At 38.0% G+C, this 27,204-nt stretch overlaps 1 protein-coding gene across 1 annotated transcript in view; it reads right to left on the bottom strand.

Moving 5' to 3' along the window:
- Nucleotides 1–27,204, bottom strand: part of LAMA2 (laminin subunit alpha 2) — a 514,111-nt gene that overhangs the window by 16,393 nt on the left and 470,514 nt on the right. Inside the window, exons 51-58 of the mRNA XM_024551868.4 lie at nucleotides 26,717–26,861; nucleotides 19,903–20,041; nucleotides 17,879–17,890; nucleotides 14,977–15,097; nucleotides 12,375–12,551; nucleotides 8,910–9,058; nucleotides 2,267–2,443; nucleotides 1,879–2,047 (exon numbers count right to left, since the gene is read on the bottom strand). Of these exons, the coding sequence (XP_024407636.2) occupies nucleotides 1,879–2,047; nucleotides 2,267–2,443; nucleotides 8,910–9,058; nucleotides 12,375–12,551; nucleotides 14,977–15,097; nucleotides 17,879–17,890; nucleotides 19,903–20,041; nucleotides 26,717–26,861 (1,089 nt within the window). The remainder of the gene's footprint in view (nucleotides 1–1,878; nucleotides 2,048–2,266; nucleotides 2,444–8,909; nucleotides 9,059–12,374; nucleotides 12,552–14,976; nucleotides 15,098–17,878; nucleotides 17,891–19,902; nucleotides 20,042–26,716; nucleotides 26,862–27,204) is intronic.

Below are 27,204 nucleotides of genomic sequence, written 5' to 3'. Positions count from 1 at the left end.
AAATTTTATTTTTCAATTATAGTTTACATTCCCTGTTATTTTGTATGGGTTTCAGGTGTACAGCATAGTGGTTAGACAATCATACTTCACAAAGTATTCCCCTGATACTTCCAGCACCCACTTGGCACCGTACGCAGTTAGTACAATATTATTCACTGTACTCCCTATGCTGTACTTTACATCCCTGTGACTGTTCTGTAACCACCAATCTGTACTCCTCAATCCCTTCACCATTTTCACCCAGTCCCCCACCCCTCTCTCCTCTGGCAACCATCAGTCTACTATGTATCTATGAGTCTGATTTAATTTTGTTTGTTTGTATATTATCAAAGGACTTCCGTATATAATATCTCATTTAATTCTTACAGTAACCCCATGCAGTCGGCAAGGTAGGTGCACTACCCACATTTTACAGAGGATAAAACGACGCTTGGAGTAAATGACTGACTTTCCTGCTAGATGATTATTTGTCTTCTCATTTAATCAGTATTTCTAGTGGCAAGGAGCATACTTCTGTACAGAACTATCACTTCCATCACAGAAACTAAGGAAGAGAATAAAATATTCAAGAGTTTTCAAAATCTTCAGTCAACATAATGCAACCCATCAATTGGGAAGCATTATAAATGGGATGCATGGGCCGTCCAGGGTGTGGTAAGATCCACACTCTCTGATACACCAATAGTGAGGGTGTCAATTACTACAGCCTCTCGAAAAAGCAATTCAGACACATGCTTTGGGAGCCTTAGGCACAGTCATCGTTTGGCCTCATAATTCACTGCCTACGAATCTATTTTCAAGAAATAATCAGAAACAATGAGAGAGTTTGTTGTACCGTGCTCAACAGAATATAGGTTCTAACAGTGAGAAAAATGAAAACACGATACGTGGTCCACAGTCAGAGGAAGTAAAATGAATTGTAGAGATAGAGTGTCTCGGTGATGCAGAACCAGACTCTAGAGGCAGACCCACTGGATTCAAAGTCTTATCCTACCATTTACTGGCTGCGACGGTGGGTGCGTTCCTGAGGGGCCAGCTAGTTCTTACCAGTGCGACTAAACATGGAATGATATATATTTCACAGAGCTGTTATGAAAATTACATATAATATTGAATGGATATTGTTTAGGTCATGGCTGGCACATAGTAAACACTTAAAAGTCATCATTATGATCATTACTATATAGTAATTGCGTCATTTATTAACTGCTTAGTATATACTAGGCCTTTAACAAACATTATCATTTTAAATCCTAACAATCCTAACTCTTTGATGCATGTGTTGTTAATGTCCTCATTGTACAGATGGGAAGTCAAGGGATAGACTGGCTAAGTCGATTCCCCAAATTCATACGGAGGGAAGGTTAGAGTGCTGGGATTTGGACTCAGGCAGTCTGGCTCCAGAGCCCCTGCTCTCACAAGGACAAACTACCTCCCACACTCTGCAACAGTGTATGTCTTTGCGTGCACACAGACACACGCATAAGCACATACATGACCATATTTATGTGAGGTTTAGAAACAGTTTTAATTATGTAGTACCAGTTTTTAAAAGCAGAATGCCAAACTGAGATCTACTATGTAAAATGTAAATAGGGTTGCCTCTGTTTGGTTGTGTTATAGGTGGATTTGATTCTTGATCCTGAAGACATTTCTCAGCTTTCATCTGAAAACATGTGCCATTTTATAAACCGGGAATTAACGGAGGACAGATATACAAATGAAAGTAAGCCAAGGAATATGTAAGGAGAATAGATTTTCATAGGCAGGTTACCCATCCTCTAATTCTAGCAAGAGAGAATAGTGAGTACCCTGGATAACCTTCCTTCTCAAAATGACTAGAAGTTCGAAAGAAAGCAGTGGGCTATAAGCACTTACATGTGCCAGGCCTGGGGTGGGCGCTGGGAAGGCTGGGGTAGGAACTGGCTCCAGCTGGATAACTATTTCAGCTGGAACTTCTCCATCTCCATCCTCACTGGGTTTCTGATGGGCACAACGACCAATGTCTGCATTTTTGAAGGATACAGGCCGTGCAAAGTCCATGGGCCTAATGGAGCATAATTAAAATTAAATATTTCTTGTTTTTCTGAATTTTCATTGTCTCACTTCCTTACAATTAAATCGACCCCCTCCCCCTTTTTAATGTCCGTTGGTGTGATTTTCTAAAACTTGAAGTTCTTCACTCTTTCCTTTGCCCCATGGGTTTGGGCAGTGTGGATGCAACAGAGATTCTCATAGAAAAAAAGTAGCAAGGAGACTCACTCACACGGAGTTAATAACAAGGTTCCATACACAGCCTTCAAAGGGAGGAATATTCCTGAGCGGGGAAGGTTGAAACTCAGGTGGTGCACCGCCAACAAAAAGCTTTTTCACTTCAATCACCTGTTCTATTGTCAGGTTTTGCATATGCCTTCTTTCTTCATCAACTTGAACAGTAAAGATGCTGATAGAACATTTAAAATAAACAAGTATAAAAACACTTAACATCCAATACAATTTGAAATCAAACTCTTTCATTCCACCCTCACCCCTCCCTCCTGTAGCTTTTTAAGTGAGCCCAAATTTGATGATGAGGTATTCTACACCAAACAAATGGTACTGTTTCTCAGTATCTTGTTTCTTGCCTCCCTCGTTAACTCTCCCTGAGAGTTTACTTAAAGGAGGCAATGGTGTAGCTGCAACATTAGCCTCTGGTGGCCTTGGCAGTAGAGGTCTACAGCCCAATACATGAGCCTGTAGGGTGAAGCTTCTGTACTGTGTAGCAAAGTCTAATCGGATAAGGCTCAGTGAGTTTAGCACAGCATGGGGTCACTTTTCATTTGGCTATTTCTTGGTTTGTGCTATTATCTTCTTGCTAGGGGACGAAGTGTACTCCTGAGAGCTTCCACTGCAGGAACTGACAGCAGACACAGGACATTTTGTAAAGAATGTAGCTACTAGCTTTTGAATAGAAGAGGCAGGCAAGAACACCAAGCTAATTGTTTCTTGCAATGATTTTCCTCAGTGGCTGTTCACTAATTTCCCTAATTTGCTTGTGAGAGATAACTCACACACTACTAATTGAGAACCTCGTGCTACTTATCCACAGTCCTTGGATCCTGGGGCAGAGAGTCAGACGCAGACAAAGGGTTATGATGATGAAAATGACCAAAGGCATTTTCTGTTTTGTTCTAGAAGGAGGTTTTAATCTTCAGTACCAGTCGGCATGGGGCTATTAGTCATCAGTGTTAGTCACTGGCCCGAGGATTGTAAATGGATTGCTGAAAACTTAGTTCATATCTGGGGAGAAAACCAAAGTACCTAAGTGGAAAACTGAGTCCGAAAATGCCAACTTACCTGATTTTATCAGGAAGAAAACCCACATGCAGAACTAGAAACAATAAACCAGGGCAAAGATGCTCTGAAATGGCGCTGAGCAATTGGTCCATTTTGGGACAATTCGAATGTAACAGAATGGAACAAAAAATGTATTACGATGTGGCTCAAAACGTCATGGTTCAGGGGATATAGAGGAGGTAGGTTGAATTTAGTTTCAAAGGAAAAATAAGGGGAAATGACATACTGGGTTTTGTTTTTTGTTTTTTGGGTTTTTTTTTTTTTGCCAGACTCTGGAAGAGCATGTTGGCAAAATTCAGGAACCTCAACCTCATTGCTAAGAATACTGGTGGTTTTATGATACTTAGAAAAGAACTCACTTCTGGGTGTGACTCACTTAGTAGCCCCCCCGCCCCTCCTTCTAGCAAACCTTTTGTTCTCTTGCTAAAAGCATCCTCGTACTAGCATGATATAGCATTGTTCATAGGGTTTTCATGAGGGGCTGAAGCCACTGTTAAAGATGGTCCAGTGAGAGCAAATCTTTGCTCTTGGTTAGAATTTGCAAAGAGCCAGAGGCTCTTCTCTTTCGGACATAGACTCTCTAGTCTGGTTCTGCCCCAAGGACCATGGTAGTGGTCCTTTCTTACTAGATCACAAGGTAGAGAGGTAGAATGAACAGGAGCTTTCAGAAGGAACAGACTGAAATTAAGTACTGGTGTGTAAACTTACTGACTGTGTGAACTTGGGCCAGTTATTTAATCTTGCTCAGTCTCAATTTATTCATTTGTAACATGAAGATAAAAATACATAGTTCAAACAGTGGAAAACATTAAGGAATTGCACTGAAGCTGTATTACTTAGTAAGGAAATTGCTAGAAGACTATAGCTAAATCCTGCTTATAATTTACTCCAGGAGCATCAATTATATTTATTTAGTCAATTTATTTAGTTCTTTGGTAAAGAGGGACATAATCAACATGTTCGTTATGATTCTGATGTTTTCTGTTTTTCAAGTTATCTATTCAACAATTCTTTATTGAGGGCCTATAGTGTAAAAAATACTATAATAAAAATTACATTACTGTGTGTATTATGATAATTAAGCTGTATTTTCTTATAACTTCAATGGTTGATTTTTGGAGTTTCTGTTTCTTGTTTGGTTATTGGTCTAAGATTTTTTTTTTTTTCAAACCACCACCAATTGGATTGTACATGTGAAAGAAAATATTAAGAGAAGTGCCCTAACATTTGTAATTTTCATGAAAAACAAAATTTGAAATTCGTTTAATTAAACATACTTTGGATGGTAATATAGAACTATCCAGGCTGTCCTGTCCAAATTATGATCCCATTCTGGGAAACCCAAAGTACTCGTGAAATAGCCTATCCAACTTTGGGGTCTTTAGCCTAATTCTACACCTGTATAAAGAATGCTCCCACAGAAGAGCCTAAGCAGCTACTCCAGACTCTCAGGGTTTAATGTTTGTGTCCAGTTAAAACCACTGGCCATTTCTGTGGACTCCAAGAGAAGGATCAGAGGGCAAAGCAGCTATGGAAGCAGGGTCACTGGAATACCACAGAATTAGATACCAGAGTGACTAAAGTGAGATTCTTGCAGAGTAAAGGATAGAAAAGGGGAGAGAATGAGGGAGGAGGGATAAAGAAGGGCAGAGAGGGAAAACAGGCCATGTGCAATCTTGAAAAGATTGCCTCTTAAGGTGGCAGCTGGTGGAGTGGGTGGTCCCACACTTGCACGTGGATAAACTGGGAGGAACAACTGGGGAGCAAGACAGACCACACAACCCAGGGTTCCAGCATTGGGGGGCAGGAATAAAGCCTCAAAATCTCTGATTGAAAAAAACCTGTGGGGGTTGAGGTGGCAGGAGAAACTCCCAGCTTCACAGGAGAGTTTGTTGGAGAGACCCACAGGGTCCTAGAATGTACACAAACCCACCCACCTGGGAATCAGCACCAGAAGGGCCCAATTTGCTTGTGGGTAGAGGCGGAAGTGACTGAAAGCCAGCCGAGAGCTGAACAAGGAGCATTGTTTCTTCTTGGATCCCTCCCCCACATATAGCACCAAATCAAAGTGACAGTGGGTTGCCCGGCCCTGGCGAATACCTAGGGCTCTTCCCCTTACTAAATAACAGGTGTGCAGAGATTTAAAAAAATGGCCCAAATGAAAGAACAGATCAAGGCTCCAGAAATAATACAACTAAGCAACGAAGAGATAGACAACCTACCAGATGCACAGTTCAAAACACTGGTAATCAGGATGATCACAGAATTGGCTGAGTATTGTCACAAAACAGATGAAAAAGTGAAGGCTATGTAAAGTGAAATAAAGAAAAATGTACAGGGAACCAACAGTGACAGGAAGGAAACCGGGACTCAAATCAACGGTTTGGACCACAAGGAAGAAATAAACACTCAGCCAGAACAGAATAGAGAAAGAAGAATTCAGAAAAAAATGAGGAGAGGCTTATGAACCTCTGGGACAACTTTAAATGTTCCAACATCCAAATCATAGGGGTGGCAGAAGGAGAAGAGGAAGAGCAAGAAATTGAAAACTTATGTGAAAACATAATGAAGGAGAACTTTCCCAATCTGGTAAAAGAAACAGACTTCCTGGAAGTCCAGGAAGCTCACAGAGTCCCAAAGAAGTTGGACTCAAGGAAGTACATACCAAGGCACATCATAATTACATTACCCAAGATTAAACAAAAGGAGAGAATCTTAGAAGTGACAAGAGAAAAGGAGATCCTGTAAGACTATCAGCTGCAAAGGAGTTACCTACAAAGGAGTTCCTGTAAGACTATCAGCTGATTTCTCAAAGGAAACCTTGCAGGCAAAAAGGGGCTGGGAAGAAGTATTTGAAGTCATGAAAGGCAAGGACCTACATCCAGGATTACTCTATCCAGCAAAGCTCTCACTTAGAATGGAAGGACAGATAAATTGCTTCCCAGATAAAGTCAAGTTAAAGGAATTCATCTTCACCAAGCCCCTATTTTATGAAATGTTAAAGGAACTTATCTAAGAAAAAGAAGATCAAAAATATGAACAGTAAAATGACAACAAACTCACAGCTATCAACAACTGAACCTAAAAAAAACCCCCAAACCAAAAATGAACTAAGCAAAGAACTGGAACAGGAACAGAATCACAGAAATGGAGATCACATGAAGGGATGCGGGGAGGGAGAGGGAGGTATGGGGAAAAAGGTACAGGGAATAAGTAGCATAAATGGTAGGTAGAAAATAGACAGGGGAAGGTTAGGAATAGTATAGGAAATGTAGAGGCCAAAGAACTTATATGTGTGACCCATGGACATGAACTAAGGTGGGGGAATGCGGGTAGGAGGGTGTATGCAGGGCAGATGGGAATAAAGGAGGGAAAATGGGATAATTGTAATAGCACAATCAATAAAATATATTTAAAAATATTGTCTCTTAATTTGGTAAAAATCTAATAATTTTGTGTATGGTATTAAAATTACCATCTTATCTAGGGTTTTAGGAAAAGAAATGATAATTGACATTTATGGTCTTAGAAGTGTTGGGAGAAAGCAAGTATTTCCAGATTAATAAGAATATCATAATCACCATAAAGCAGTACAAATCTTTGAGGTCACAAAAACAGGGTAAGAATAAATAGTTGGCCAGTACAGATGGAGGTGTTGATATCATACATACATACACACATGGGTTTAATTCCTGGCTGTATTATTTACTAGGTATGTGATTTTGAGCAAGTTAGTTAATATTTCCTCATCCATGAAGAAGGGATATTAATACATATCTCACGTACACTAAACAATTAAAGGACATCATTTTTCGTCTGCTCTTTGACACAGAGCATGCCACAGAATAGGTATGAAGCATTGAAAATGTTTCTAGGTGAAGTTCTTAGGGTCGTTAGCAATCTCCAGCTAATCAGTTAATTGTAGCACTTGCTTAAAGGATAGGTGATGACTGTTTTTGACCTTAGAGTGCTGAATTATGACAGCAAATGTGTTCTTGCTATGCCGAAGAGTTCAGTGACTGCACTAATATGTCCAATACATTATCCTTTAATGAACAGTGAATGGCAAAACTGTTTGTTTATACATCCAATTAACTGAATGATCAGTTTTCAGTGATGTACTATACACTGAGCTTAATCAAATAAAGGTTGAATTGATGGCCAACAGCTGTGAAGTTGGCATAATCAAATGCCCTTCTTGAAGAAACACCTGTTAAAAGGACAACTTAGCACAACATTGCAATGCACTTGGGAATGTGTGGTGTAGAAGATATGTAAAATCAGTACTTTTGAGCATTCCTAAATGAGAAAATTCAGTGTGCATTGCTCCTTAGAGACCATGACTGCAATATCTGCCTATTAGATTAGTAAAAGTTCTTACTTAGTCCAAATATTGATCCCTCATTTGTCTTAATCATGGTTTCTAAACATCTCAGTCAGTGGACACTCTGCAAGAATGCCTACTATCAATTCAGCTCACAACCTAAGGCTCCATATAGTAATGAAAAAATGAGCCAAGGAAAGCTTTATCGTTTACTTAGAAGAGGAGGAATTCTTAAAACTTATCTAAACTGTTATCCACACAAGAGGATAATTAGAAAATGTAGGTTTTTGATTATAGAATAGTGTCTTCTTACTTGAAATACTGCTACCTCTGCATGCTGTTGCTGTATCTAACACTGTTCTCTGTGTTCTGAGGTTTCCTCAGATTTGATTTCCAGTTCTTTTCTATGTTTTCATTCTCATAAATGGATTGCTGGTTTGAACGTCTGATGTCTCTGGTCTTCTGTATTCTTATTCTCTAATTTTCCTACTAAACAATTCACCACTCTGAGTTGTCATACAACATTTGGATGAAAAATACAGATGACTTTCCCAATAAAGTAAGTACTAAGCTTTCCGAAGAAATGAGAGGCCAGCTTATAGCACTGTTCTGTCCAGTTCCCTGACTCAAGTCTGGGAAGCAAGCACTCTCGCAGGTCTGCCTCCATGTAATGAGGGCGGGACAGCAGCCTTTCTCTTCTCTCCCTCAACTCTGCTCCCTGATGAAGCCACACTGCAGGGACCTCACACACCCTGGAGGGGGTCAGGGGTGAGGCATGCACATAACACTGCTCAGTAGGCCCTGCAGCTGCTGCACGTTCTGTATCGGTGACAGGTTTCTAAGCAGCTGCCATAACTGCTTTGGAACCTGAATGAACTAGCAGCTGCCAAAGGCTGCTGGCTCCGGCTGAGCTGTTCTGTGCGTTTCACTGTGTGCATACCTGATGTGAGAAGGGAACATTTGAGAGGTGCAGAGGGAAGATTTTTCTTATCTATAGCTTCAGAAGATACATTTGCCTTTTCCCAAGGTGGAGAGGGGAACGGCGCAGAATAAAAATGTTAAGAGTAGAACTCCTGAGGGCCAAGGTAAATGAGGTTTCTGAAGTACAAAATGGAAAGAAGAAATTAAGCTACTTGATAGTTTAGCAATGCATCATTTGTCCGCACACACACCGAGGCCCAGCCAGAGACTAATGCTGCAGAGGAGTTCGTGTTAGTTACCACAGGAGGTTCTCTAGGGCTATTGTTACCCTCTAGTTCTCTCCACATGAACGGAATGTTCTCTCCCGTCGTGAAACAGACTCGGCTCTGGTTTGATGACAATTTTCCTCATTGTTCGTGTGCCTGTGGAGAGATGTACTTCCAGACGGCCCTTGTTCAGGAATATCGCATAATAGGCCTGGAATAGCAAATGGTCATTCAAGATTAAAGAGGAATCTCATCCATGACTTAGCATTAGAATTCTCTGACACAACCACAGATTCATCTGCTGGGAAATCTTACTGGAGAAGTGAAGATTCAATATTTTCTTAAACACAGTATTTAAAGCAGCTGGAAATAGTTTTTAAAATCATTTACCATTTTTGCCTGTTAGTTGATGTGGAAAGTGGGTGTAGTCATATAGCAGTCTCTGCAAAGCAGATTTACAATGCTGAAGGTAATGGCTATATTTGCATTGGGTCTCTAACTCACAAAACCCACCGGGAAACAAAGGGTGTTAACAAAAATTCCTCTTTCTTATATTCGCAAGTGGACAGACAGCTTCTGGAAATCAGGTCTGACTCCCAACCTCATGGCATTTCGAATGTTTAGACTCCAATTTGTTCTCTGAGCTGGTGGAATAGATTGCTATCACCAATATGTAACTTGTCTCCCTCACTCAGAAAGAAGGAAGACAATTTTTTTTATCCACAAACATGCCTGCTTTCTTCTTGCTACTGTTACTATAGCAACCAGTATGGCTTTGAGATCAGATTAGGAACCCCATGGAGCTTGAATGCAGTCCTCGTCCCCAGAGCTGATGCCACGTGTGCACCCTTTCTCATGGAGCTCGGGGGCACCTGCTACACAATGATCACTTGGTCCTCACCAGTCACCTGTGGTGGTGGAAATGGTTCAAACATCTTGTCTCCACTGATTGACTAAATTGTCTCTATAGCTGTGTGTCCAACACAAAATGTCCAGAGGATGGGATCAGTACTCACCATCTATCAAAGGGACCACTGCAAACTACTCACTCAATTAAAACTTTCTTAGCTGATTGATTGTTTGGTGTCTCAAACCCCATTAGCAGAATATAGTCACAAAAAACCCAATGGGTATCAAAACTATTAGCTTAGAAAAAAAAATATGTCAATGTAACCAGCATTGATTCTATTGCAGACATGAATTATTTAACATTGATTCCTCTTTCAGATAGAATTTATTATGAGATTTTAATAGCTAAATGTACATTATCATTAAAATGTTGAAACATTAACATGTAATTTTTAGTTTACTTTCTACTATAGTACTTAGTATTGTCTCATCTTAATTGTTTTAATAAGATCATGTTCTATTTTAAGGATTATCCTGAAAGCTGGTGATTCAAGTCCATTTATTTAGTCCTGATGAGGAGCAATTGGAGCCAATAAGTTGGTGCTTAAATATTTGACGAGTATCCTTCAGTGGAAATGTATTTCAGAATGTTTGATCTGGTCCTCTTGTTATAACTAGTTGATGATGTGGAATAGTGAGAAGAGAATTCTACTTTTCAGGATTAAAAGATAAAGAATTTGAGTACATCTATGTTTTTATATATTCAGTGCTTATATGCAATAAGGAATGAGATAAAATAATACTTTTTTTTTCTTCCTTTACTCTTAGAAAACTATTTTTATTATGACCACTTGACAGACTTCTCATAATGTAAAGAATGTGCAGCACAACTTACAATTCAGTGAATACCTGAAAATCGACCATTTAGGTTAAAAAGCAATACTTTTGGATCTCCTCCGAGTTTCTCCCCAGTCCCATCCCTCAGCTTCCCCATTGCAAAGGTAACCACTAATGTGAATTTTATTTCCTTGCTTTTTAAAAATAGTTATTATTATTATTTGGCTTAAACAATAGAAATGCATTTTCTCGTAGTTCTAGAGGCTGGAAGTCAGAGATCGTGGTGCCAGCAGAGTCAGGAGGTAGTGAGAACCCTCTTCCGGCTTGCAGGTGGTCACCTTCTCGTGGGATTCTCACGAGACCTCTCCTGGGAACCTGTACTGAGACAGGGAGCTCTCTCTCTTCCTCTTTGTCTTTAATTGAGGTGTAGTTGACATACAACATTATATTTGTTTAAGGCATACAACATAATGATTTCATATTTCCCTACTACTGTGAAATGATGACCACAGCAAGTCCAGTTAGCATTAATTACCATACAGGGCTACAGAATTTCTCTCTGCGTGTGATGAGAACTTTTAAGATCTACTGTGTTGTCAACTTTCAAATATGCCACACAGTATTACTAACTACACTTGCCATGCTGTGCGTTACATCCCCACGACTTATTTGTTTAATAACTGGGAGTTGGTACCTTGGAACTCCCTTCACCCATTCCACCTGCCCCTCTACCCCTGCCTCTGGCCAACACCAATCTGTTCTCTGTATCTATGAGTTTTCCTGTTGAATTTTTTTTTTAGATTCAGCATGTAAGTTAGATCACATATCTTTCTTTCTTACTTGTTTCTTAGCATAATGCCCTCAAGGTCCATCCATGTTGTTGTAATGACAAAATCTCACCCTTATTATGGCTGAATAATATTCTTGGGAATGACTATGTATATATGTACATAATGTATATATATAATGGGAATATCTACATATATAAAGTAGAATATACATATGAGGTCTGTCTGGAAAAAGTCCAGTCATTATTAATAGGATGAGAACGGTTTACATGACATCAATGTAACCTAGCAGCCAAGGACAGCGGACTGTAATGTGCATGCATGAACAACGATGACGTCATTGTACTAGACAGTGGGGACAATAGTCGCCATTTAAAAAATAGATAATTAAAAGTAGCGAAGGAATATCAAAAGAATAAGGATTTATGGTGCACAGATTTGGGCAACTAAGAGGTAACTTTTAACAGAATCGGATGCTACGGTGTATGAAAACTGAAGCTTACAACCTCACGAGCAGAAGCTGTGCTATGCCATGAGGGATACTGAGCATGGACTGTGTTAGGTGTGCTCTGTTTGCCCTCTCCTGCCTCAGGTCATTCTCTGCCTTCTCTGCATCCAGAGAGGGTGCAGCAGGCCAGGCTCCAACAGAATGTATCACATTGGCCAAGGATACTGGGGAACTGATCCTGGAAGAAATTTAAATTGAAGGGACCCTAGGTAGATATCTATGGATCTGGTAAGGAACTGGACTTAGAGATAAAAGATTAATATAATTTAAATATATTTTCAATTTTTTCTCTTTATATACGTACATGATAAACCCATATGAAACACAGCTGCAAATATTACAAGTGTGAATGCACCTGGAATTGACCAACAGGAAAATCTCAGTGGAGATAATTGTCCTAAGAAGATGATAGTGGGAATAAAGAATGCAAATCTAAAAATATAAGAGCAACTTACAAACGCTCAATGCATCACCAAGCTCTTTATAGAGGGATTGTTTTACATACACATTAGGTAAAATGCATTACTAACTAGGTGTGAGAATACCTGTCCAGTCTGCCTTCGTTTCCTCCGAGGTGGTGCTGGGGTCCCTCCACTTCCCAAGAGAATGATCCCAGACTCGTTCTTGGTGCTGAAGGACAGGTTGATTTCTGTCCCTACATCAATTGGTACAGGGGCCAACTCCACAAAGCCAGGCTTGGGGAAGCTAACTGTGTAAACATTCTGTAGAGAAAAGGAAAGAAGAAAAGAAAACATTAACAATGAAAATTTAAATTAATTTCTCCATCTCACTCACCCTCCTCAGTGTACTCAATGTTACGAAATACATGATAGTTTTTGAAAGCCTGGAAACCCACGGTCACACGCAGAGCTTAAGAGCAACCAAAGAAATACCATTTCCAGCTCTAAGTAAAATTTTCTGAGCCGTTTGGGTTAAAATAAAAATTCTGGCCTCCGTTGTTACCTAGAACTTTTGATTTAAAACATGGAAGATTATTATGGATAGGTAAATTTTCTTTTGGTTTAAATCTATCTTGCTAAATTTCCCTTGAAAACACTTAATTAACCTCATGAACATCGTCCATCAACTATTTGTCTGTATTTTATAGCTGACCATGGCCATGGTCTTGCTCTGTGTTCCTCCTCAGTGATGAACCCCGGGTAAAGATGTTCACTGCTGTCAAATGTATCAATACATTCTAGAAGAATTTGAAAAATTAGATGAAATATAAAGCTTAAGAATAAATAAACCAAACATTTCACAGTACAGTTTTCTTCTCAAAATGAAAATAGTATCATTTACCTTGCTGATTATAAAATTAAAACATTAACATTTTAGACAGGAACAAAGTATGAAAGGAATAAAGTAAAAATCCAAAAGCTGTGTAGGAGAATATAGCTTTTCATCATTCATTCATTTATTTATTCATTCATCCACTCATGCATTCATTCATCGTTCACAACTTTGCCCACTTCCTCTCTCCTCCTCTCTGTATTTAAACTGAATCATGATAGGCACATTCGTTTGTAACTTTTTGTCATTACATATGTGGACGATAACTTTCTGTGGAAACACAGACCTGGTCATCATCTTTAATGGTAGGAGGACATTCCATTTATGAATGTGCTAGGATTTATTTAAGCCAGCCCATGTAGTTGGCAATTTAGAGTGCTTAAAATGCTCATTTTAAAAGTCCTGGATTTTGCTGGAGTAAAAGTAAGAATCCTTTAATGCAGGGTATTTGTCCCAGTTAAGTGACATAAGTATTGTAAAATATATAATCTATGTTTCCATTCCAATTTTCAAATCATAAAGTTTTGGATAGTTCAGATAAAACTGTGCAGACTTTTCAATATTTATCCACATCAAATTTGTACCTCATATTTTAGTTGCAAAATAATTCCTGGTTACTGAAAAGTGCCTTTACAGAATCATCATTTCCACACATACAAGGCATTCATTTTCTGGACAGTTTCCCTCCATCACATATATATATTTTGCATGTGAATGAGGGTTAGCCTTTGGAAGATTAAAACTCCCAGTAAAACTTTCTTTAAGAGCCTAGTATGGATTCTTAGAGATTCAATCCTGTATGCATTTCCTTTCCCCTTATTCCCAGGCTTCTCGGGATGGCTTTCTATGGCTAATCCCGAATCGGAGCCCATCACTGTGCACAATGAAGACCCTGGAAGTTCTGTTCCAGTCGTTAAACCTGATGGCTCAGTGGTGGATCCACGTGTTCTTTTTCCCTGCTCTCTCTTCATTTCCCATCAAAATGCTTTAAAATAATTTTAATTAGGGGAAGCATAAATGAATAGTTGTGTCATATCAGGGCAATTCAAATTTTATAAGATTGATATACTTAACATTTTTATTTTGGTAAACAAACTCATCACTTTTAGAATTCCCATAAAATTCTTACTAATATTTGCTAATGACTATTGGCTTCTTGCTTATAGATATTTTAAGAGACCAGAGCTGGGACCTATGTTTCTCTCTCCTATGGTTTAGCCCTTATCGACAAATCAGGGCAGAATTGTAGAGTGGAATCAGGGGGCTGCTGGGTTGCTTTGGCAACAAAGGAAAGACACTGAAGATAGCTGATATCAAGAGGCTTTGCAGTCATGTCAAAGATAAAACTTTGGATATGGTTCCGATCTCTGCTGTTTTCAAAGAAAAGGAGGTTTGACTTCTAAGCTGTAGACAAGATGCTACGCACTAATGATTAGGGTGTAAATTATTACTAGCTATTTGTGTAAACTAACACATTCCAGAAAAGTTATATATAATAAATATAAAATAAATATAAAAGAGATGACAAATACGAAGAAAAGGGAAAACTAGTGCTGGAAAGGCAGAGAGAACCATAAAAGAGATGACTATTAAAAGTACATTCTTTAAAGTACTGTACATGTGGGAAACTGGCTCACACTTTTGGGTCTTCATAATACCATTTCCTAAGTTCAGTGGATCACAGCAATTTATAGAAGTGCTTCAGTCTTGCCTTATCATCCACACATAGCCTAGACTAGGGTCAGTGGGAATTTGAAACACATTAACAAGGGACTGGTCTGTGTAGGAGCACCCTAGCTAAGTAGGTGAAATCAGATGTGAATGTATTCAGGAAGCCAATATAAACAAACCGACCTCCAGCGAACATCCTTTGGTAACGCCCACATAGTCAGGGCTACTGAGTATATTATATGGTGTTCTTGAAATTTCAATATCTTTGAGGCAGCCAGAATATTTCTTCAAATTTACTTCCGGCCTGTTGAAAAGTTACATGGAAAACAAAAGCAACGTTAGTAGGTCAAGGGCAGTGCAGTGTCTGGGACTACTGGACGCAAGCCACACAGAGCTGACTGACAGCCAGGCAGGCACCGTCCCTCACGCTGTGCACACATGCACACATGTCCCCAGCACACTATTCTCCTTCCTCTTTTCTACTGCTTGGGTAACGTGGTTAACACCATCCTGAGAAGGAGTCTTTAGTTAATTAGTCTTCCTCTCCTTTTAAAAAGTCATCTTACCCACTGCATTTAGATACTACAAGGTACAGGAATCAACTGACTTCTTACATTCTTCATACGCATAAGGAACTGCATTTCTTTTATCCCCAAAAAGCGGACCGTTGTGTAGGAACTATAATCAAACCACATCCCAAAAATGTTAAATAAAATATTGTTCAAAATTTAGGAAGAAAAATCTGGAAACATGTATTTCAAAAATAAAATATTTCTGCATTTTGACATTTTTTTTAGTGGACAGGGTTTGTAGCTAAAGAATAAAATAATATTATATTTCTCTTTATAGCTTTTCAAAAAAGCCTAAGAAACATTCTTTTGGATTACATAGTCTTAAAAAAGATACTTTAAAATTAGATTTACAGATCGACCCCAAAATTCTTATTCTATATTGGAGCAATAACAAAATAAAGTAACCAAAGCACAAAACATACTTAAATTTTTCCAATACAGTTGAAAATGGATTCTATACCCAGATGACACCTGAAGGTTTACTCTCAGCTTACTAGTTGTTAAAAAGGGATAAGTGCTCAATAAACATAGGCCAGCAGCCTGCCACTAATAAAGAAACGTCTTCATTTAGTCCACAGCAGTGCTGTCCAATCAGACGTTCTGAGATGAGGGACCTACTCCTCTGATCTGCAGCGTCCAGTCAGTAGTTACTAGTCACATGTCGCTATCAGCACTGGAACGTAGCTTATGGGAATGAGAAACTACTTATCATTATTTAATTTTACTTATTTTAAAGTTAAGAAACCAGTGTGGTTAGTGGCTACCATATGGAAGAGTGCAGGTCTATAGTAATAGAAACAAAATACTTTTTTTGCATCTGTGAAAGCTGTCCAATCAATACCAAAATATTATAATTATTAGGATAATAATTGATTCTTGGCACATCGTTCAGTGATGCCAGGATTCCCTTTTTGTCTTAATAAAAAGGACACAGGCATGAGGAGAAGCAGGTGGGCGAGCAAGTCAGACCCTGGCAGTGTGTATCAGGTGATTGACGCCATGCCAGGCATTTGGTCTGTTTTCTTTTTCTTTTTTTACTCTCTGTGGAACTGCTTTATTTTCTTTGATCATTTCCCCGTGTTCCTAAGGTCTCCTCCTCCTGTTCTGTTAGTTGGTTATTTTGTAGAACATGCCCAGCTGGAGGGTGAGGATCTTGTTTACATTCCTACTGTAGAAAGGGAGGAAAGGGGTCGATTTCTCTTGCGGTGTTCATTTGTTTCCCTGTTTCCCTTTCAGAGGAAGACTGATTTATCACAGTTTTTCAGAGGTCTTATCAATAAGAAAATCACTCCTACAAGTCGTGTAGTTCATTGTTTCATGGAAATCAAGAACCATTGCAAAATACAATGATTTAGCAAGCTCAGTGTTATGAAAATCACAGGGGATAAACGATTGCATATGGTGATCAGAATCCTAATGGTAATCATAGGCCTCTGTTTTCTCTGTTTGCCTCAAAGGTAAAATGACAAAGCTACATAGTGTCATTCCAGAGTTTTATTAGCATGTATTTCCATTGAACACCAGCCTTTGCCTTTTAACCATCTCAGCAAACAGCTGGACTGGTCTCACGACTGTATCATGATGAAACAATTCTGGTTCATTTTTACACTTTCATTTCCACATATTCTAGTTTCTGGTATTAAAAGGCTAGTTTTTGCTTAAAACATTTCTTGGATAAGTTCAGCTTCATGACCTCCTTTTTAGAAAAATGGCACAGTTCGGCTCTGAAATACCAAAACGCCAGACTGAGTCCTAGCCAGAGTGAGCTAGCCTGTACATCCCTGGGGTTGGATGGACCACTGATAGGGGTCTGCTGCTCACAGCTCTCATGTTACCGCCTCTCTGCAAATAAGAATTAAAATGCTCCCAAGAAGCTTCTTCTCACAAACTTCTTCACTGTTAATGCAAACGCTTATAGTAAACAGTATTTCCAGAGATTCTTTTTATCTGGCCCCAGGGCTAATTCTAAATAAACACAGCAATAAATAAGCAGCTTTACCAAGAGGTGCAAGGGTATAAACTTTTGCAGATTTGCAGGCTTGCAAAAAGCAACAAGGCAATGGTAAGCATGTGGAAGCACAGGCTGATTGTTCAGCAGACAGCATGGTACTACAGAGAATGGAGTCTGGGGGTCAACCCAAAGAATGGTTTCTTCTCTTCCTCAGAACTAGATTCTGTCCATAAACCTGACCAGCTGCCCTTCGCATGTGTGCTGCTAAGTGTGAGCACCAGGGGGCGCTGTGCGTGGGCGGTGGAACAAATAAGCAGCGCAAATTCATCTTGGCGGGTGAAAGAAGGCCACTTGCAGCCCAGTTGATGGTGGGTAAGCAGCACCGTCTTTGTGAGCAAACGGCGGCAGGAGAACTCTCTCAGGATGCATCACTTGCTCATGAAATGCCGTGTGAATAAAGCTGCATAGTTGTTGCTCTGATTCCGCACTGCCGCTTTATCTAAGCAGCCACATTTACCCAACCCATGCACTTGAAGGCAGCATGCATAAATTTAAATTTTACCTTGCTTTCATACTAGGTCAAAGGAAAGAGGAAAAAAACACAATTTATTTATAATTGCATTTTCATTTAGTACAATAAACTTCAATCATAAATCTTTCTGAAAAGCATCTTACAGGGATTGTTAAAGGAAAGGAATTAAAAAATCATCAGAACAGAAAACAGACATACATCCTTGACCACAGTGTAATTAGAATCTAAAGATGACCATTTCTCACACTATTCTCTTGGAAAATTTGTATTTTGGAATATGAGTTTTTAAAGTACTCAATCTTATGAATAGAAAAATGCATAATGTTGCTATGCTGTAGTATTTATGAGTAGTCTGTAAATACTGTCTCTTCGAAACTTGAACTTAACATATGTCAAAAATAATTTATGTTTACCACATCTCTTAACTTTAATATATTAAGATCCTGTCTGTGGGCAAAATAACATCTAACTAGGAATGCATGAGTCTTTGATTATTCACAAATGTATGTCTAAAGATTGTTCCGAAATAATGCGCCATGCCGTGGAATATTATATTTATGAACTGCTGCATCGTGAAACTAAAAACATTTTAGTAATAGAGGCTCATTAGTTATGTAGTCTGAAAACTAATACCTACTCATCTCAATAAAGCTAACATATACTTCTTTGCAGATAATTCTTAAAAATCACTTCATGGTACTTTAAAACCAAGTCTTTACTAGAATAAATGAAGCTATGTTTGGATAGCCTTATTCTGACTATATTAATTCTCACATCTAGAATTTATGATCTTGCAAAGTAAATCTTAGATTTGAGCAACTGCTGGATCCCTAGTATTTATCTGGTGCCTGAGCAGATGCTTAATAAACACTTGTCAAATGATGGGTAACTATGTCACTACTCGAATACATTTGATCTGCAATGATTTTTCTGATGAGGCACTTTAAATCTATATTTCTGACACAAAAACCTTATAATGTAGATAAATGCAGAACCAGTTAATTTGCACCACAAAGCTTATCAAGTTATACCCTTGAAAGACTGGTAATGAAACAGTTGTCTGGTCTATGAGTTTAGATAAAGGGAGAAGTCTGCATGCCAGCTATCATGAAAGGAGACTGCTGTTCAATTGCCCATTTGGACAAGATGGGAATAATTCACCACCATACATTTCAGGTATTCTTAGACTGTTCCAAGTGTAACATGTCTTTTTAGAGTAGTAACGCCTAAACAGGACTTTTTTAACCATTAAAAACTAACTAAACAAAATACAAAAATTAAAAACATGGTAGTCTGTATTTGTAGTAAATGGTTTAACCATACCAATTCACTCAACTTTAATTAAATTCAATTAACATTTATTAAGCACCAACTACTCTATAACTTTTATTTCTTATGTTTTTATAACAAGTAGTAAATTAAATACTATGTGAAATATTTTCTAACATTTTTAGTTCCTCATATTTATTTTTGAACTAAATTATGAGATCAATACATCTTCCCATTCCACAATCTAAAAAACATGTGAAATTAAAAAAAAAGTTGGCATGGCATGACGATAACTAATAGAGCTTTAGCATTAGGCATATGGGAAAGTCCAATACCCATTATCATGCTAATGCTTAGTAATCAAATAGGTTCTACTCACAGCATCCTGGAACACTGACTAATTTTCAGAACACTAAGCAATGTCAGTGTGTCATTATCTCCAGTGAATGTGCAAGGAGAACAGCAATTACAAGATCCATATTCAACTGTAGTTTCCACCTTTAATTACTTCTATGATTGTTTTCATCAGGTAGATATAAGGAAAAGAGTGATTCTCGTCCGTCTCTTTAACAAAGATATCAAGTTAATCCTTTGGTTTCTAAATCCCAGTGTTCTAACATGCAACAAGATTTTTTTGATTATATCTTTCTGCACCTAAAGATTATATGATATTACAGAAAAAAATTATATGATATTTCTGTTGGAATTAAACTACAGAACTTTAGTCAGCATAGTGGCCACTTAATTAAAACTTAATCTTTAGCTCTGAATAAATACTAAATTACCTCAAGTTTCTCAGTGTTGGCAGACCACCAAAATATATTTTGTCATCTGCTTTCAAGTCAAGACCAAAATTATTTCCAGGAGATGAGGTTGCTATGTTCTCCTCCTGGTTAGTATCTATATCGATAATTGATATGTTGGCTGTAAAAGAGAGAGGAAGTTTAACATTTTATTTGAGCAATACCGACCACATCTATATCACCAGTGTTACTTCAAGATAAATTTACTTTAATTCTCAGATGAACATAGACTTTCTTAAGCATTTTTACTATATACAACTATTTAATAATTACAGAAACAAAAACATCAATGAAATACATTATTAAACTATTCACACAGAGAGAGTGAAAATGATATCCCAAACACAAATGCAGGCAAACCAATCAATAAAAAGAGGTTTTGATAGATGAATGTGAAAGAAAGATCTGACATAGATTTCTGTAGTATAGATACGTAGTTAGAAAATAAAGATAACTAACTAATACTGAGATAACTATCTAATTAGGGGTTAGATTATTAATATGCTGAATCTGTGGCTCCTTCTGTAAACTTCAGTATCCACAGAAGTGCTGGGGCTTTGGCTCACCCACAAGTAATGTGGATGGGACAGTTGTGCACGGAAGTGTTTGGTTTTGCAAGATGATGGGGCCCACATCCAGTGTCAATTACATTTTAGATGAAGGATGCTGAGTGTTGTGGGACAGGTACAGTCTTCACGCCTTATTGCTTTCTCTCAGGACTTAAAGGTGTTTCAAATATGAGGAGTATAAAAATCAGAAATAGGAAAAAGGAAGAAGAGAGGCACTTCCCCGTTGAAACTGCTTCCTTCAGCAAGTGCATAAAAACCCCTTCTCTCATTGATTTTCCCCCTTTATTCTCAAGAGTCAAGCCAGGCTCTTTCTGAATGATGTGCTTTCTCACCATATTTGCTTCGGCCCAGACTTTAACTGCTTCACATGCTGTATTTTGGCCCCTTGATGCATATGGATACATTAGTTTAACAAGACAGGTTTGGCCTCCAAATCTTTGCTTAGTAGTATAGGATCGGAATTAGCAAGGGTCTGAAAGTGGCCATTTGAACCAGATGGATTATAATGGTATTTCTAAATGTTTACTCTTTGAAAAGTTAGTTTCTTGAATATTCCTAGTTCAAGTAAATATAATAAACACTGGGTTAAGAAAAATTAAACATATATCTTAGTTTTATGACCACCCGGATCTTTCAATGTGCTGATATGGAAGGTAAGGCTCCAGCAGGGACATGCAGCAAGAAGTATTTGCTACGTTTATTTGACCACGGACTATCATTACTTTCCCTCAACTCATCATCTTTTAGAATAGTGTTATTTGGAAAACAAAATGTTACACTCCAAAATTCCATTGTAATCTGTCACCCTTCCATTCCAAATGGAAGTCTCTTCAATAAAACCAAACATAATTGCCTTTAAAAATGACCAGAATAAAATACCCAAACTTTATTAAGACCTCATATCCTCAAAGCAGAGTTTTGTAAAAAACATACAGGCAACAAAAACTCTAAAAAATAATTGTCTTATTAAAAATATGTAACAAATTATGATTTTAAAATGTACTTACTTTTATACATATATTCATTTCATACACACATATATTTTTGACCTGACTGGTGGCTAAAATTAAAAAATTTAAAAACTGTTTTCAAGGCTTTTTCATACATATTCCTTTTTAGTCAGATCTATAAAGTTTTCGTTCGGGGCTGTTGCCTGGAATACAAAGATAGCCTGTTACTACAGACCTGCTACATATTTTAATGGTGTCCGTGAAAATGAGATTCTGCCTCTATCTCTGAGGTAGTTTTCCTTCTTATCCCTGAGTGAATATATGCATTTTTAGAAGTCATTCTAGGAAGAACTGATTAAAGAGCAGGAACACAATGGAATTGAAACTCACTGGCCCAAGCGTTAACTTTGGCAGAGAGACAGGTTGGCATATTTATACTGATTTAGAGGAAGGACTCTGTCCTTCATGAGTGATAGAAATGAAATGGTTACTGCATGGAAATGCTAACACTTGCCTTTACTTCTTGCCCTACTTCGTTCCCTTACAGAATAACCATTAACATAAAATTTTAGTGTTGATGAGTTCAGACATCATTTATGGGGAAGCAGGGAAATAAGGGTTTTATTAACTACTAGACACAGAGTAATGGCCTAACTAGCATTTTCCAATCAATGTGGAGTCATTATAAACGAATTGTTTTTACTTTGATAATTCCTTCCTTCTCTCTCTGAGTCCATTGGAAATCCAAATGATCTTTCCTAGTCACTTGTCTGTCCATCTGAATGCACTCGTGGGAATGGCAAACTTCTATTGGTAGTGGACTGTGGTTCGACTAAGTGACTCTCAGAGGTGGGGGATGCCTACTGAAGGAAGCATTTGAATTTCAACGGACAGTACTTGTACCAACTAGTAGAGAAAGATTCGTGTAGAACAACTAATCTGGTCGCTGAACAGAAGCAAGGGCCCACCTAGCTGCAGCCTTGTTTGTTCCTATCCCTATCCTATCCATGGAATCTGATCTTGCTCAAATCCAAGTGACCTCCCTACATCCAACAAACACAACAGGTCCTCCTGTCTTTAGTCCACATCTCTGCAGCATTTGATGTTGTTAAATTTCCTTCCTTCTAGGAAGTTTCCTCTTTTGGCTTCCATAATGTCAACCTCTCCAGCTTTTCTGCCCTTCATCACCAATCGGTCTCCTTCCCAGTAGCTATTTCTTAGAACAATTCTGAAATGGTTATTTTCTCTAATGTGCCATCATTGGGCCACTTCTCAGGTTTTAGCTGTCTAGGTACCCTCAAGTTTATATCTGCTCCCCATGTGATAACAAGTCAAATATATATATGCTTAAATCTGATTTTTGCCTAAAAATCCACATTCAACAGGTGAGACAACATCATTTATATACCTACCTCCTCGGTACTTCAAACTAAACATATTCCAAATCAAAATGATCTTTTTTACTCCCAAATCTGTATTTTTTATTTTATTTTGTGGCACTATGACCACCCCAACTTAATCTTTTAAATTATGGTCATCCTGACTTTCTCCCAACATTCCACATCTAATCAATCAAAAATAGAGCTACTAATTTCATCCTCTAAAAACTGTAATACCAGCCCTATTTTAAAACACAGTTTTACCAAAGTAGAATTGACATAGTATAATTTGTTCATGTTTAAAGTATATAATTTGACAATTTTTAAAATATGTATATCCATTAAATCATCATCATAGTCAAGAAAATGAATGTATCCATCACCCCAAATGTTCCCTTATGCCTCTTATGCCTTCCTGTCCCTCTCCACACAACCCCATCCACAAGTAGGCTCTGTCTGCTTTCTGTGACTGTAGGCTTCTTTGCATTTTATATATAATTTTACATGAATATACTCTATTTTGTCTGCTTTATGGTTCATCCATGTTATGTATATATTAAGTTAATTATTTTTATTGTTAGATATTATTCCATTGTGTGGAAGTCTGTATATCCATTCACTTGTTGATGGATGTTTGAGTTTTAATTTTTTTTAATTTTTTTGAGCACCACAAATAAAAGTACTATGAACATTCTGGTACAATACAAGTCTTTGTATGAATATATGCTTTCACGTGTCCTGGGTAATACTTAGGATGTATATGGTAGGTGTATATTTAACCTTTTAAGAAACTGCCAACCTGATTTCTAATGTGGCTGGACCACTTTACACGCTCCTTAGCAGTGCATAAGAATTCCAGCTGCTCCACACCCTTGCCAGCCCTGGGTATGTTCAGTCCTTTTGACTTTAGACATTCTAATACTGTATAGAGCTATCACATTGTGGATTTATTTTGCATTTCCCTAGTGTCACATCTCACTGCAACTCTTATTCAAAACCATCATTCACCTTCAGCCTGGACTATAATTGGACCTAACTGCCTGCCTCCACTTTGATCTACTGAAAATCTACCTTCTTTCTTTTCTCCTTTCTCCATTTATTTCTTTACAGCCCCCTTTGTGGAATCTTCCTTTACTGGACTGCTTCAATACTGCTGTTGGCTCCAGGGCTTTGGTTCATCTTATTCCAGATATGACAGCTTGGTTTTTCCCATGCCTATTCAGCTACAACTCTGGAAAACCTAAGGATGGTTCCTAGTTACTCATCTCTCTCCTAGAGTTCTGCTGATCCTCAGATACACACAACTAATTGCCTGCCCATTCATTCCACTGCTTCCCTAGGCTGCGAAAGATGGTGAGAGTACCTTTAACACAACATGTCCAACATAGAACTCGGCATCTCTTCCAGAAAACCTATTCATTTTCCTGTAACCACCAGCTTGGTCAATGGTACAGCCATATTTTTGTTATTTAAATAAAAACAAACAAACAGAAAAGGAATCATTCTTGATAAATTTTCTTGATAAATTAACAGCCTTCACATTGAGTATATCACACAGCTCTTTAGCTTTAAAATGCTTAATATGTTTCTATTCCATTCTTTCCTCTCCATTCTCCTGGTTTCCTTCTCCTCATTCTTCACCTGCTTTACTGCAGATTGCCGCAGCATCCGAAACCCTCACAAATCTACCCGCCAAATTGCTGCTAAAGAAACATTACTAAAGCACAAATCTGATGGTGTGATGGTGTCACACCCTGGACTAAAACTCTTAGTACTTCTCTGTAGCTTTCACAATAAACTTGAAACTCTTAGCTTATTTCATAAGACCCTTTAGGAACTGGCTCTGCATCTCTCTCGCCCCATTTAATAATTTTACGTCCACATCCATTCTGTTAGCCTGTGGACTTACTTGTAGTTATTAAAGCATTTCCCAAAATGTGTTCTGTGGAATGCTAATGTTGTAGGAATGGAGGGATTCTGGTAATCAAAGACATTGGGGAAATGTTGGGTCAAACAGAGTTGAACATTGTTTTGACTCTGCAGAGCCTCCAACATGCAACGTGCATTATGTCTCTCTTATATGGGGGCAATGTATCGAGCAGTATTCCAATTTATACAAGCACACAACCAGTTTGTATACAAAAAGGGGTTTCTCCAGGGTTTCGTGTTCCAGGAAAAAGCCGTTGGACAACGGTGTATTCTGTATCGAGCTCTCGGAGGCACTCCGGACTCTCTCACTGTGCTTCTCTGAAATGCCAGACAGTGCTTTTCCCTCCAGTGAACTCCTCAACTTCTGATTGCACCTCAGGGGTATTCCCCTGGGCAATGACCTCTCTGTTAGACTTAAGTGTCTCTGTCTTCTGAGATTCCTAGCCTGCTAGACATATCGCTACACAGCAATTAGCTTTCTGTCCTCTAACTATTGATTTGCTTGCCTATTGCCCCACTAGGACTATAAGCTCCTTGAAGTTAAGAACTTGTCATAGACTTTATTTAGTTCCTGCATAGTACTGGGTTGACCAAAAAGTATGTATGTTTTTTTTAATAAAATAAAAGGCATATTTTTCATTTTCACCAGTAACTTTATTGATTTGGGTATTTTGAGTATGTGGGCTATCTCCAATGTGGTATAATGTTGATTATTCTCAGTAAATGTCTTGATTTGATCACTGTCAACTTCAACTGGTCTACCCGACCGTGGAGCATCGTCCAGTGAAAAATCTCCAGCACACAACTTCGCAAACCACTTTTGACACATTCAGTCCATCACAGAACCTTCTCCATACACTGCATAAATATATATTTTTTGCATTCCAGTTGCATTTTTACCTTTCTTGAAATAATAAAGCATGATATGCCAAAAGTGTTGTGTATTTTCTTCCATCTTCAATATTAAAATGGCTACAGAAAAATTCAATTTTTATAAGTTTGTTTTTAAAGCACGCTGGTATGACAGCTGTCACAATTCAATTGAACAAAATTGTTTCAAATGAAGTTAAAGACAACTAAGCACTACTAGAGCGATCTTACAGAAAAAAGACCAAATAAAATTTTGGCCAACCCAATGCTTAGAAGGTGCTTGTATATTTGTTAAATGCAGGAATGAAGGATGGTATAAAGTTATACCCAAGTGTCCATGAAATGTTACTTTGGCATGGTCAAAATTAATTAGGTCTGGTTATATAAACAAGTTATCAAAGTTGCATTTGCAGATATTAGCAATGTGATAGTACACAGAACTGGGAAACTTATACTTAAATAAAAATAGCAGCACACTAAGCCTAATGGATTTGGATTCCCCTCTTGGTTGTGGCAATATATGTATATATCTTTGATGTTTAAGCCTATGTTTCCCTTTCTTTAACACCAGAGCAAAATACCTGCTGATGTGAACAAATTAGATAATGTTTGGGAACATGTTTTTAAAATGCCTTGGAACCATGAAAATATTACAACATTCTTTGTCATTTATTTGCACACACAAATTTTTGGCATTTCAAAAAACAAAGGATGGGTAGCTATGACCTAACAACCTCTACAGCTCTACCTGGGGACCTTTCTAAAGCAAACATCTTCGCAAAGGAAGAAGAAAAAAAAAAAGCACACAACCTTTTCAATCCTACTACAGGATATAATTTTACAAGTTGTGAGACAATTTTATGCTTTTAAATTAAGCTCTCAGTTTCAAAAGAAAATGACAGAGAACGGTTTGGCTCTTCAATCAGTCATGTCTAACCTAAACCACCTATAATTTAAGCCAAAGAAATGACTGCATCAATTTTTCACAGAATTTGTGAGTACCTAAAATTACAGACAGGGTCTTCTCCATGATTAGGTGCAGGGGAGCTTTGGAGGACGTGATTAAGGCTTACAGTACATTATTACTATAGAAACTCACCTTGTTTTTGAATTCTTGAGAGGGTGAATGATTTCCATTTCCCGTCATTATGGTTTCGATTGCTGACAACAGAAGCCATTCCTGAACCCAGATCATAGCTGACTTTTATGTGCCCATCAGTGAGCTCTACACTCATGAAATCTTTCTATTAATAGAGTAAAAATACACCAGTGATTAGATACAGAGAAATATATGGGTAGTCACTTTCTTTGTGGGGTTTATAATAGGGCCTTATAGCTAAATTACTGAATGTATTGATTGGTAATTGACTCCACTTTGAAAAGAGAATTGGTATTACTATTTTGTGAATATCTGTGGGTGTGATAGTATGGTACAAATAGTCACAATCAAATTACTAGGATGTATCCTTTTATGACAGGAGTATAAAGTAGATTCTTTTCAGAACATATGAAGTAAACTAAAAAGTATGTTCCCTGAAAGAATTTGCTAAGCAGTATTGACCTGGAAAAAACAGTGAGCATACTTAG

Source organism: Desmodus rotundus, chromosome 11 (assembly GCF_022682495.2).
Source record: "Desmodus rotundus isolate HL8 chromosome 11, HLdesRot8A.1, whole genome shotgun sequence".
Classification (NCBI taxonomy): Eukaryota; Metazoa; Chordata; class Mammalia; order Chiroptera; family Phyllostomidae; genus Desmodus; species Desmodus rotundus.
The sequence above is the reverse complement of the archived record's forward strand: the minus strand, read 5'-3'. Positions and strand labels throughout refer to the sequence as shown.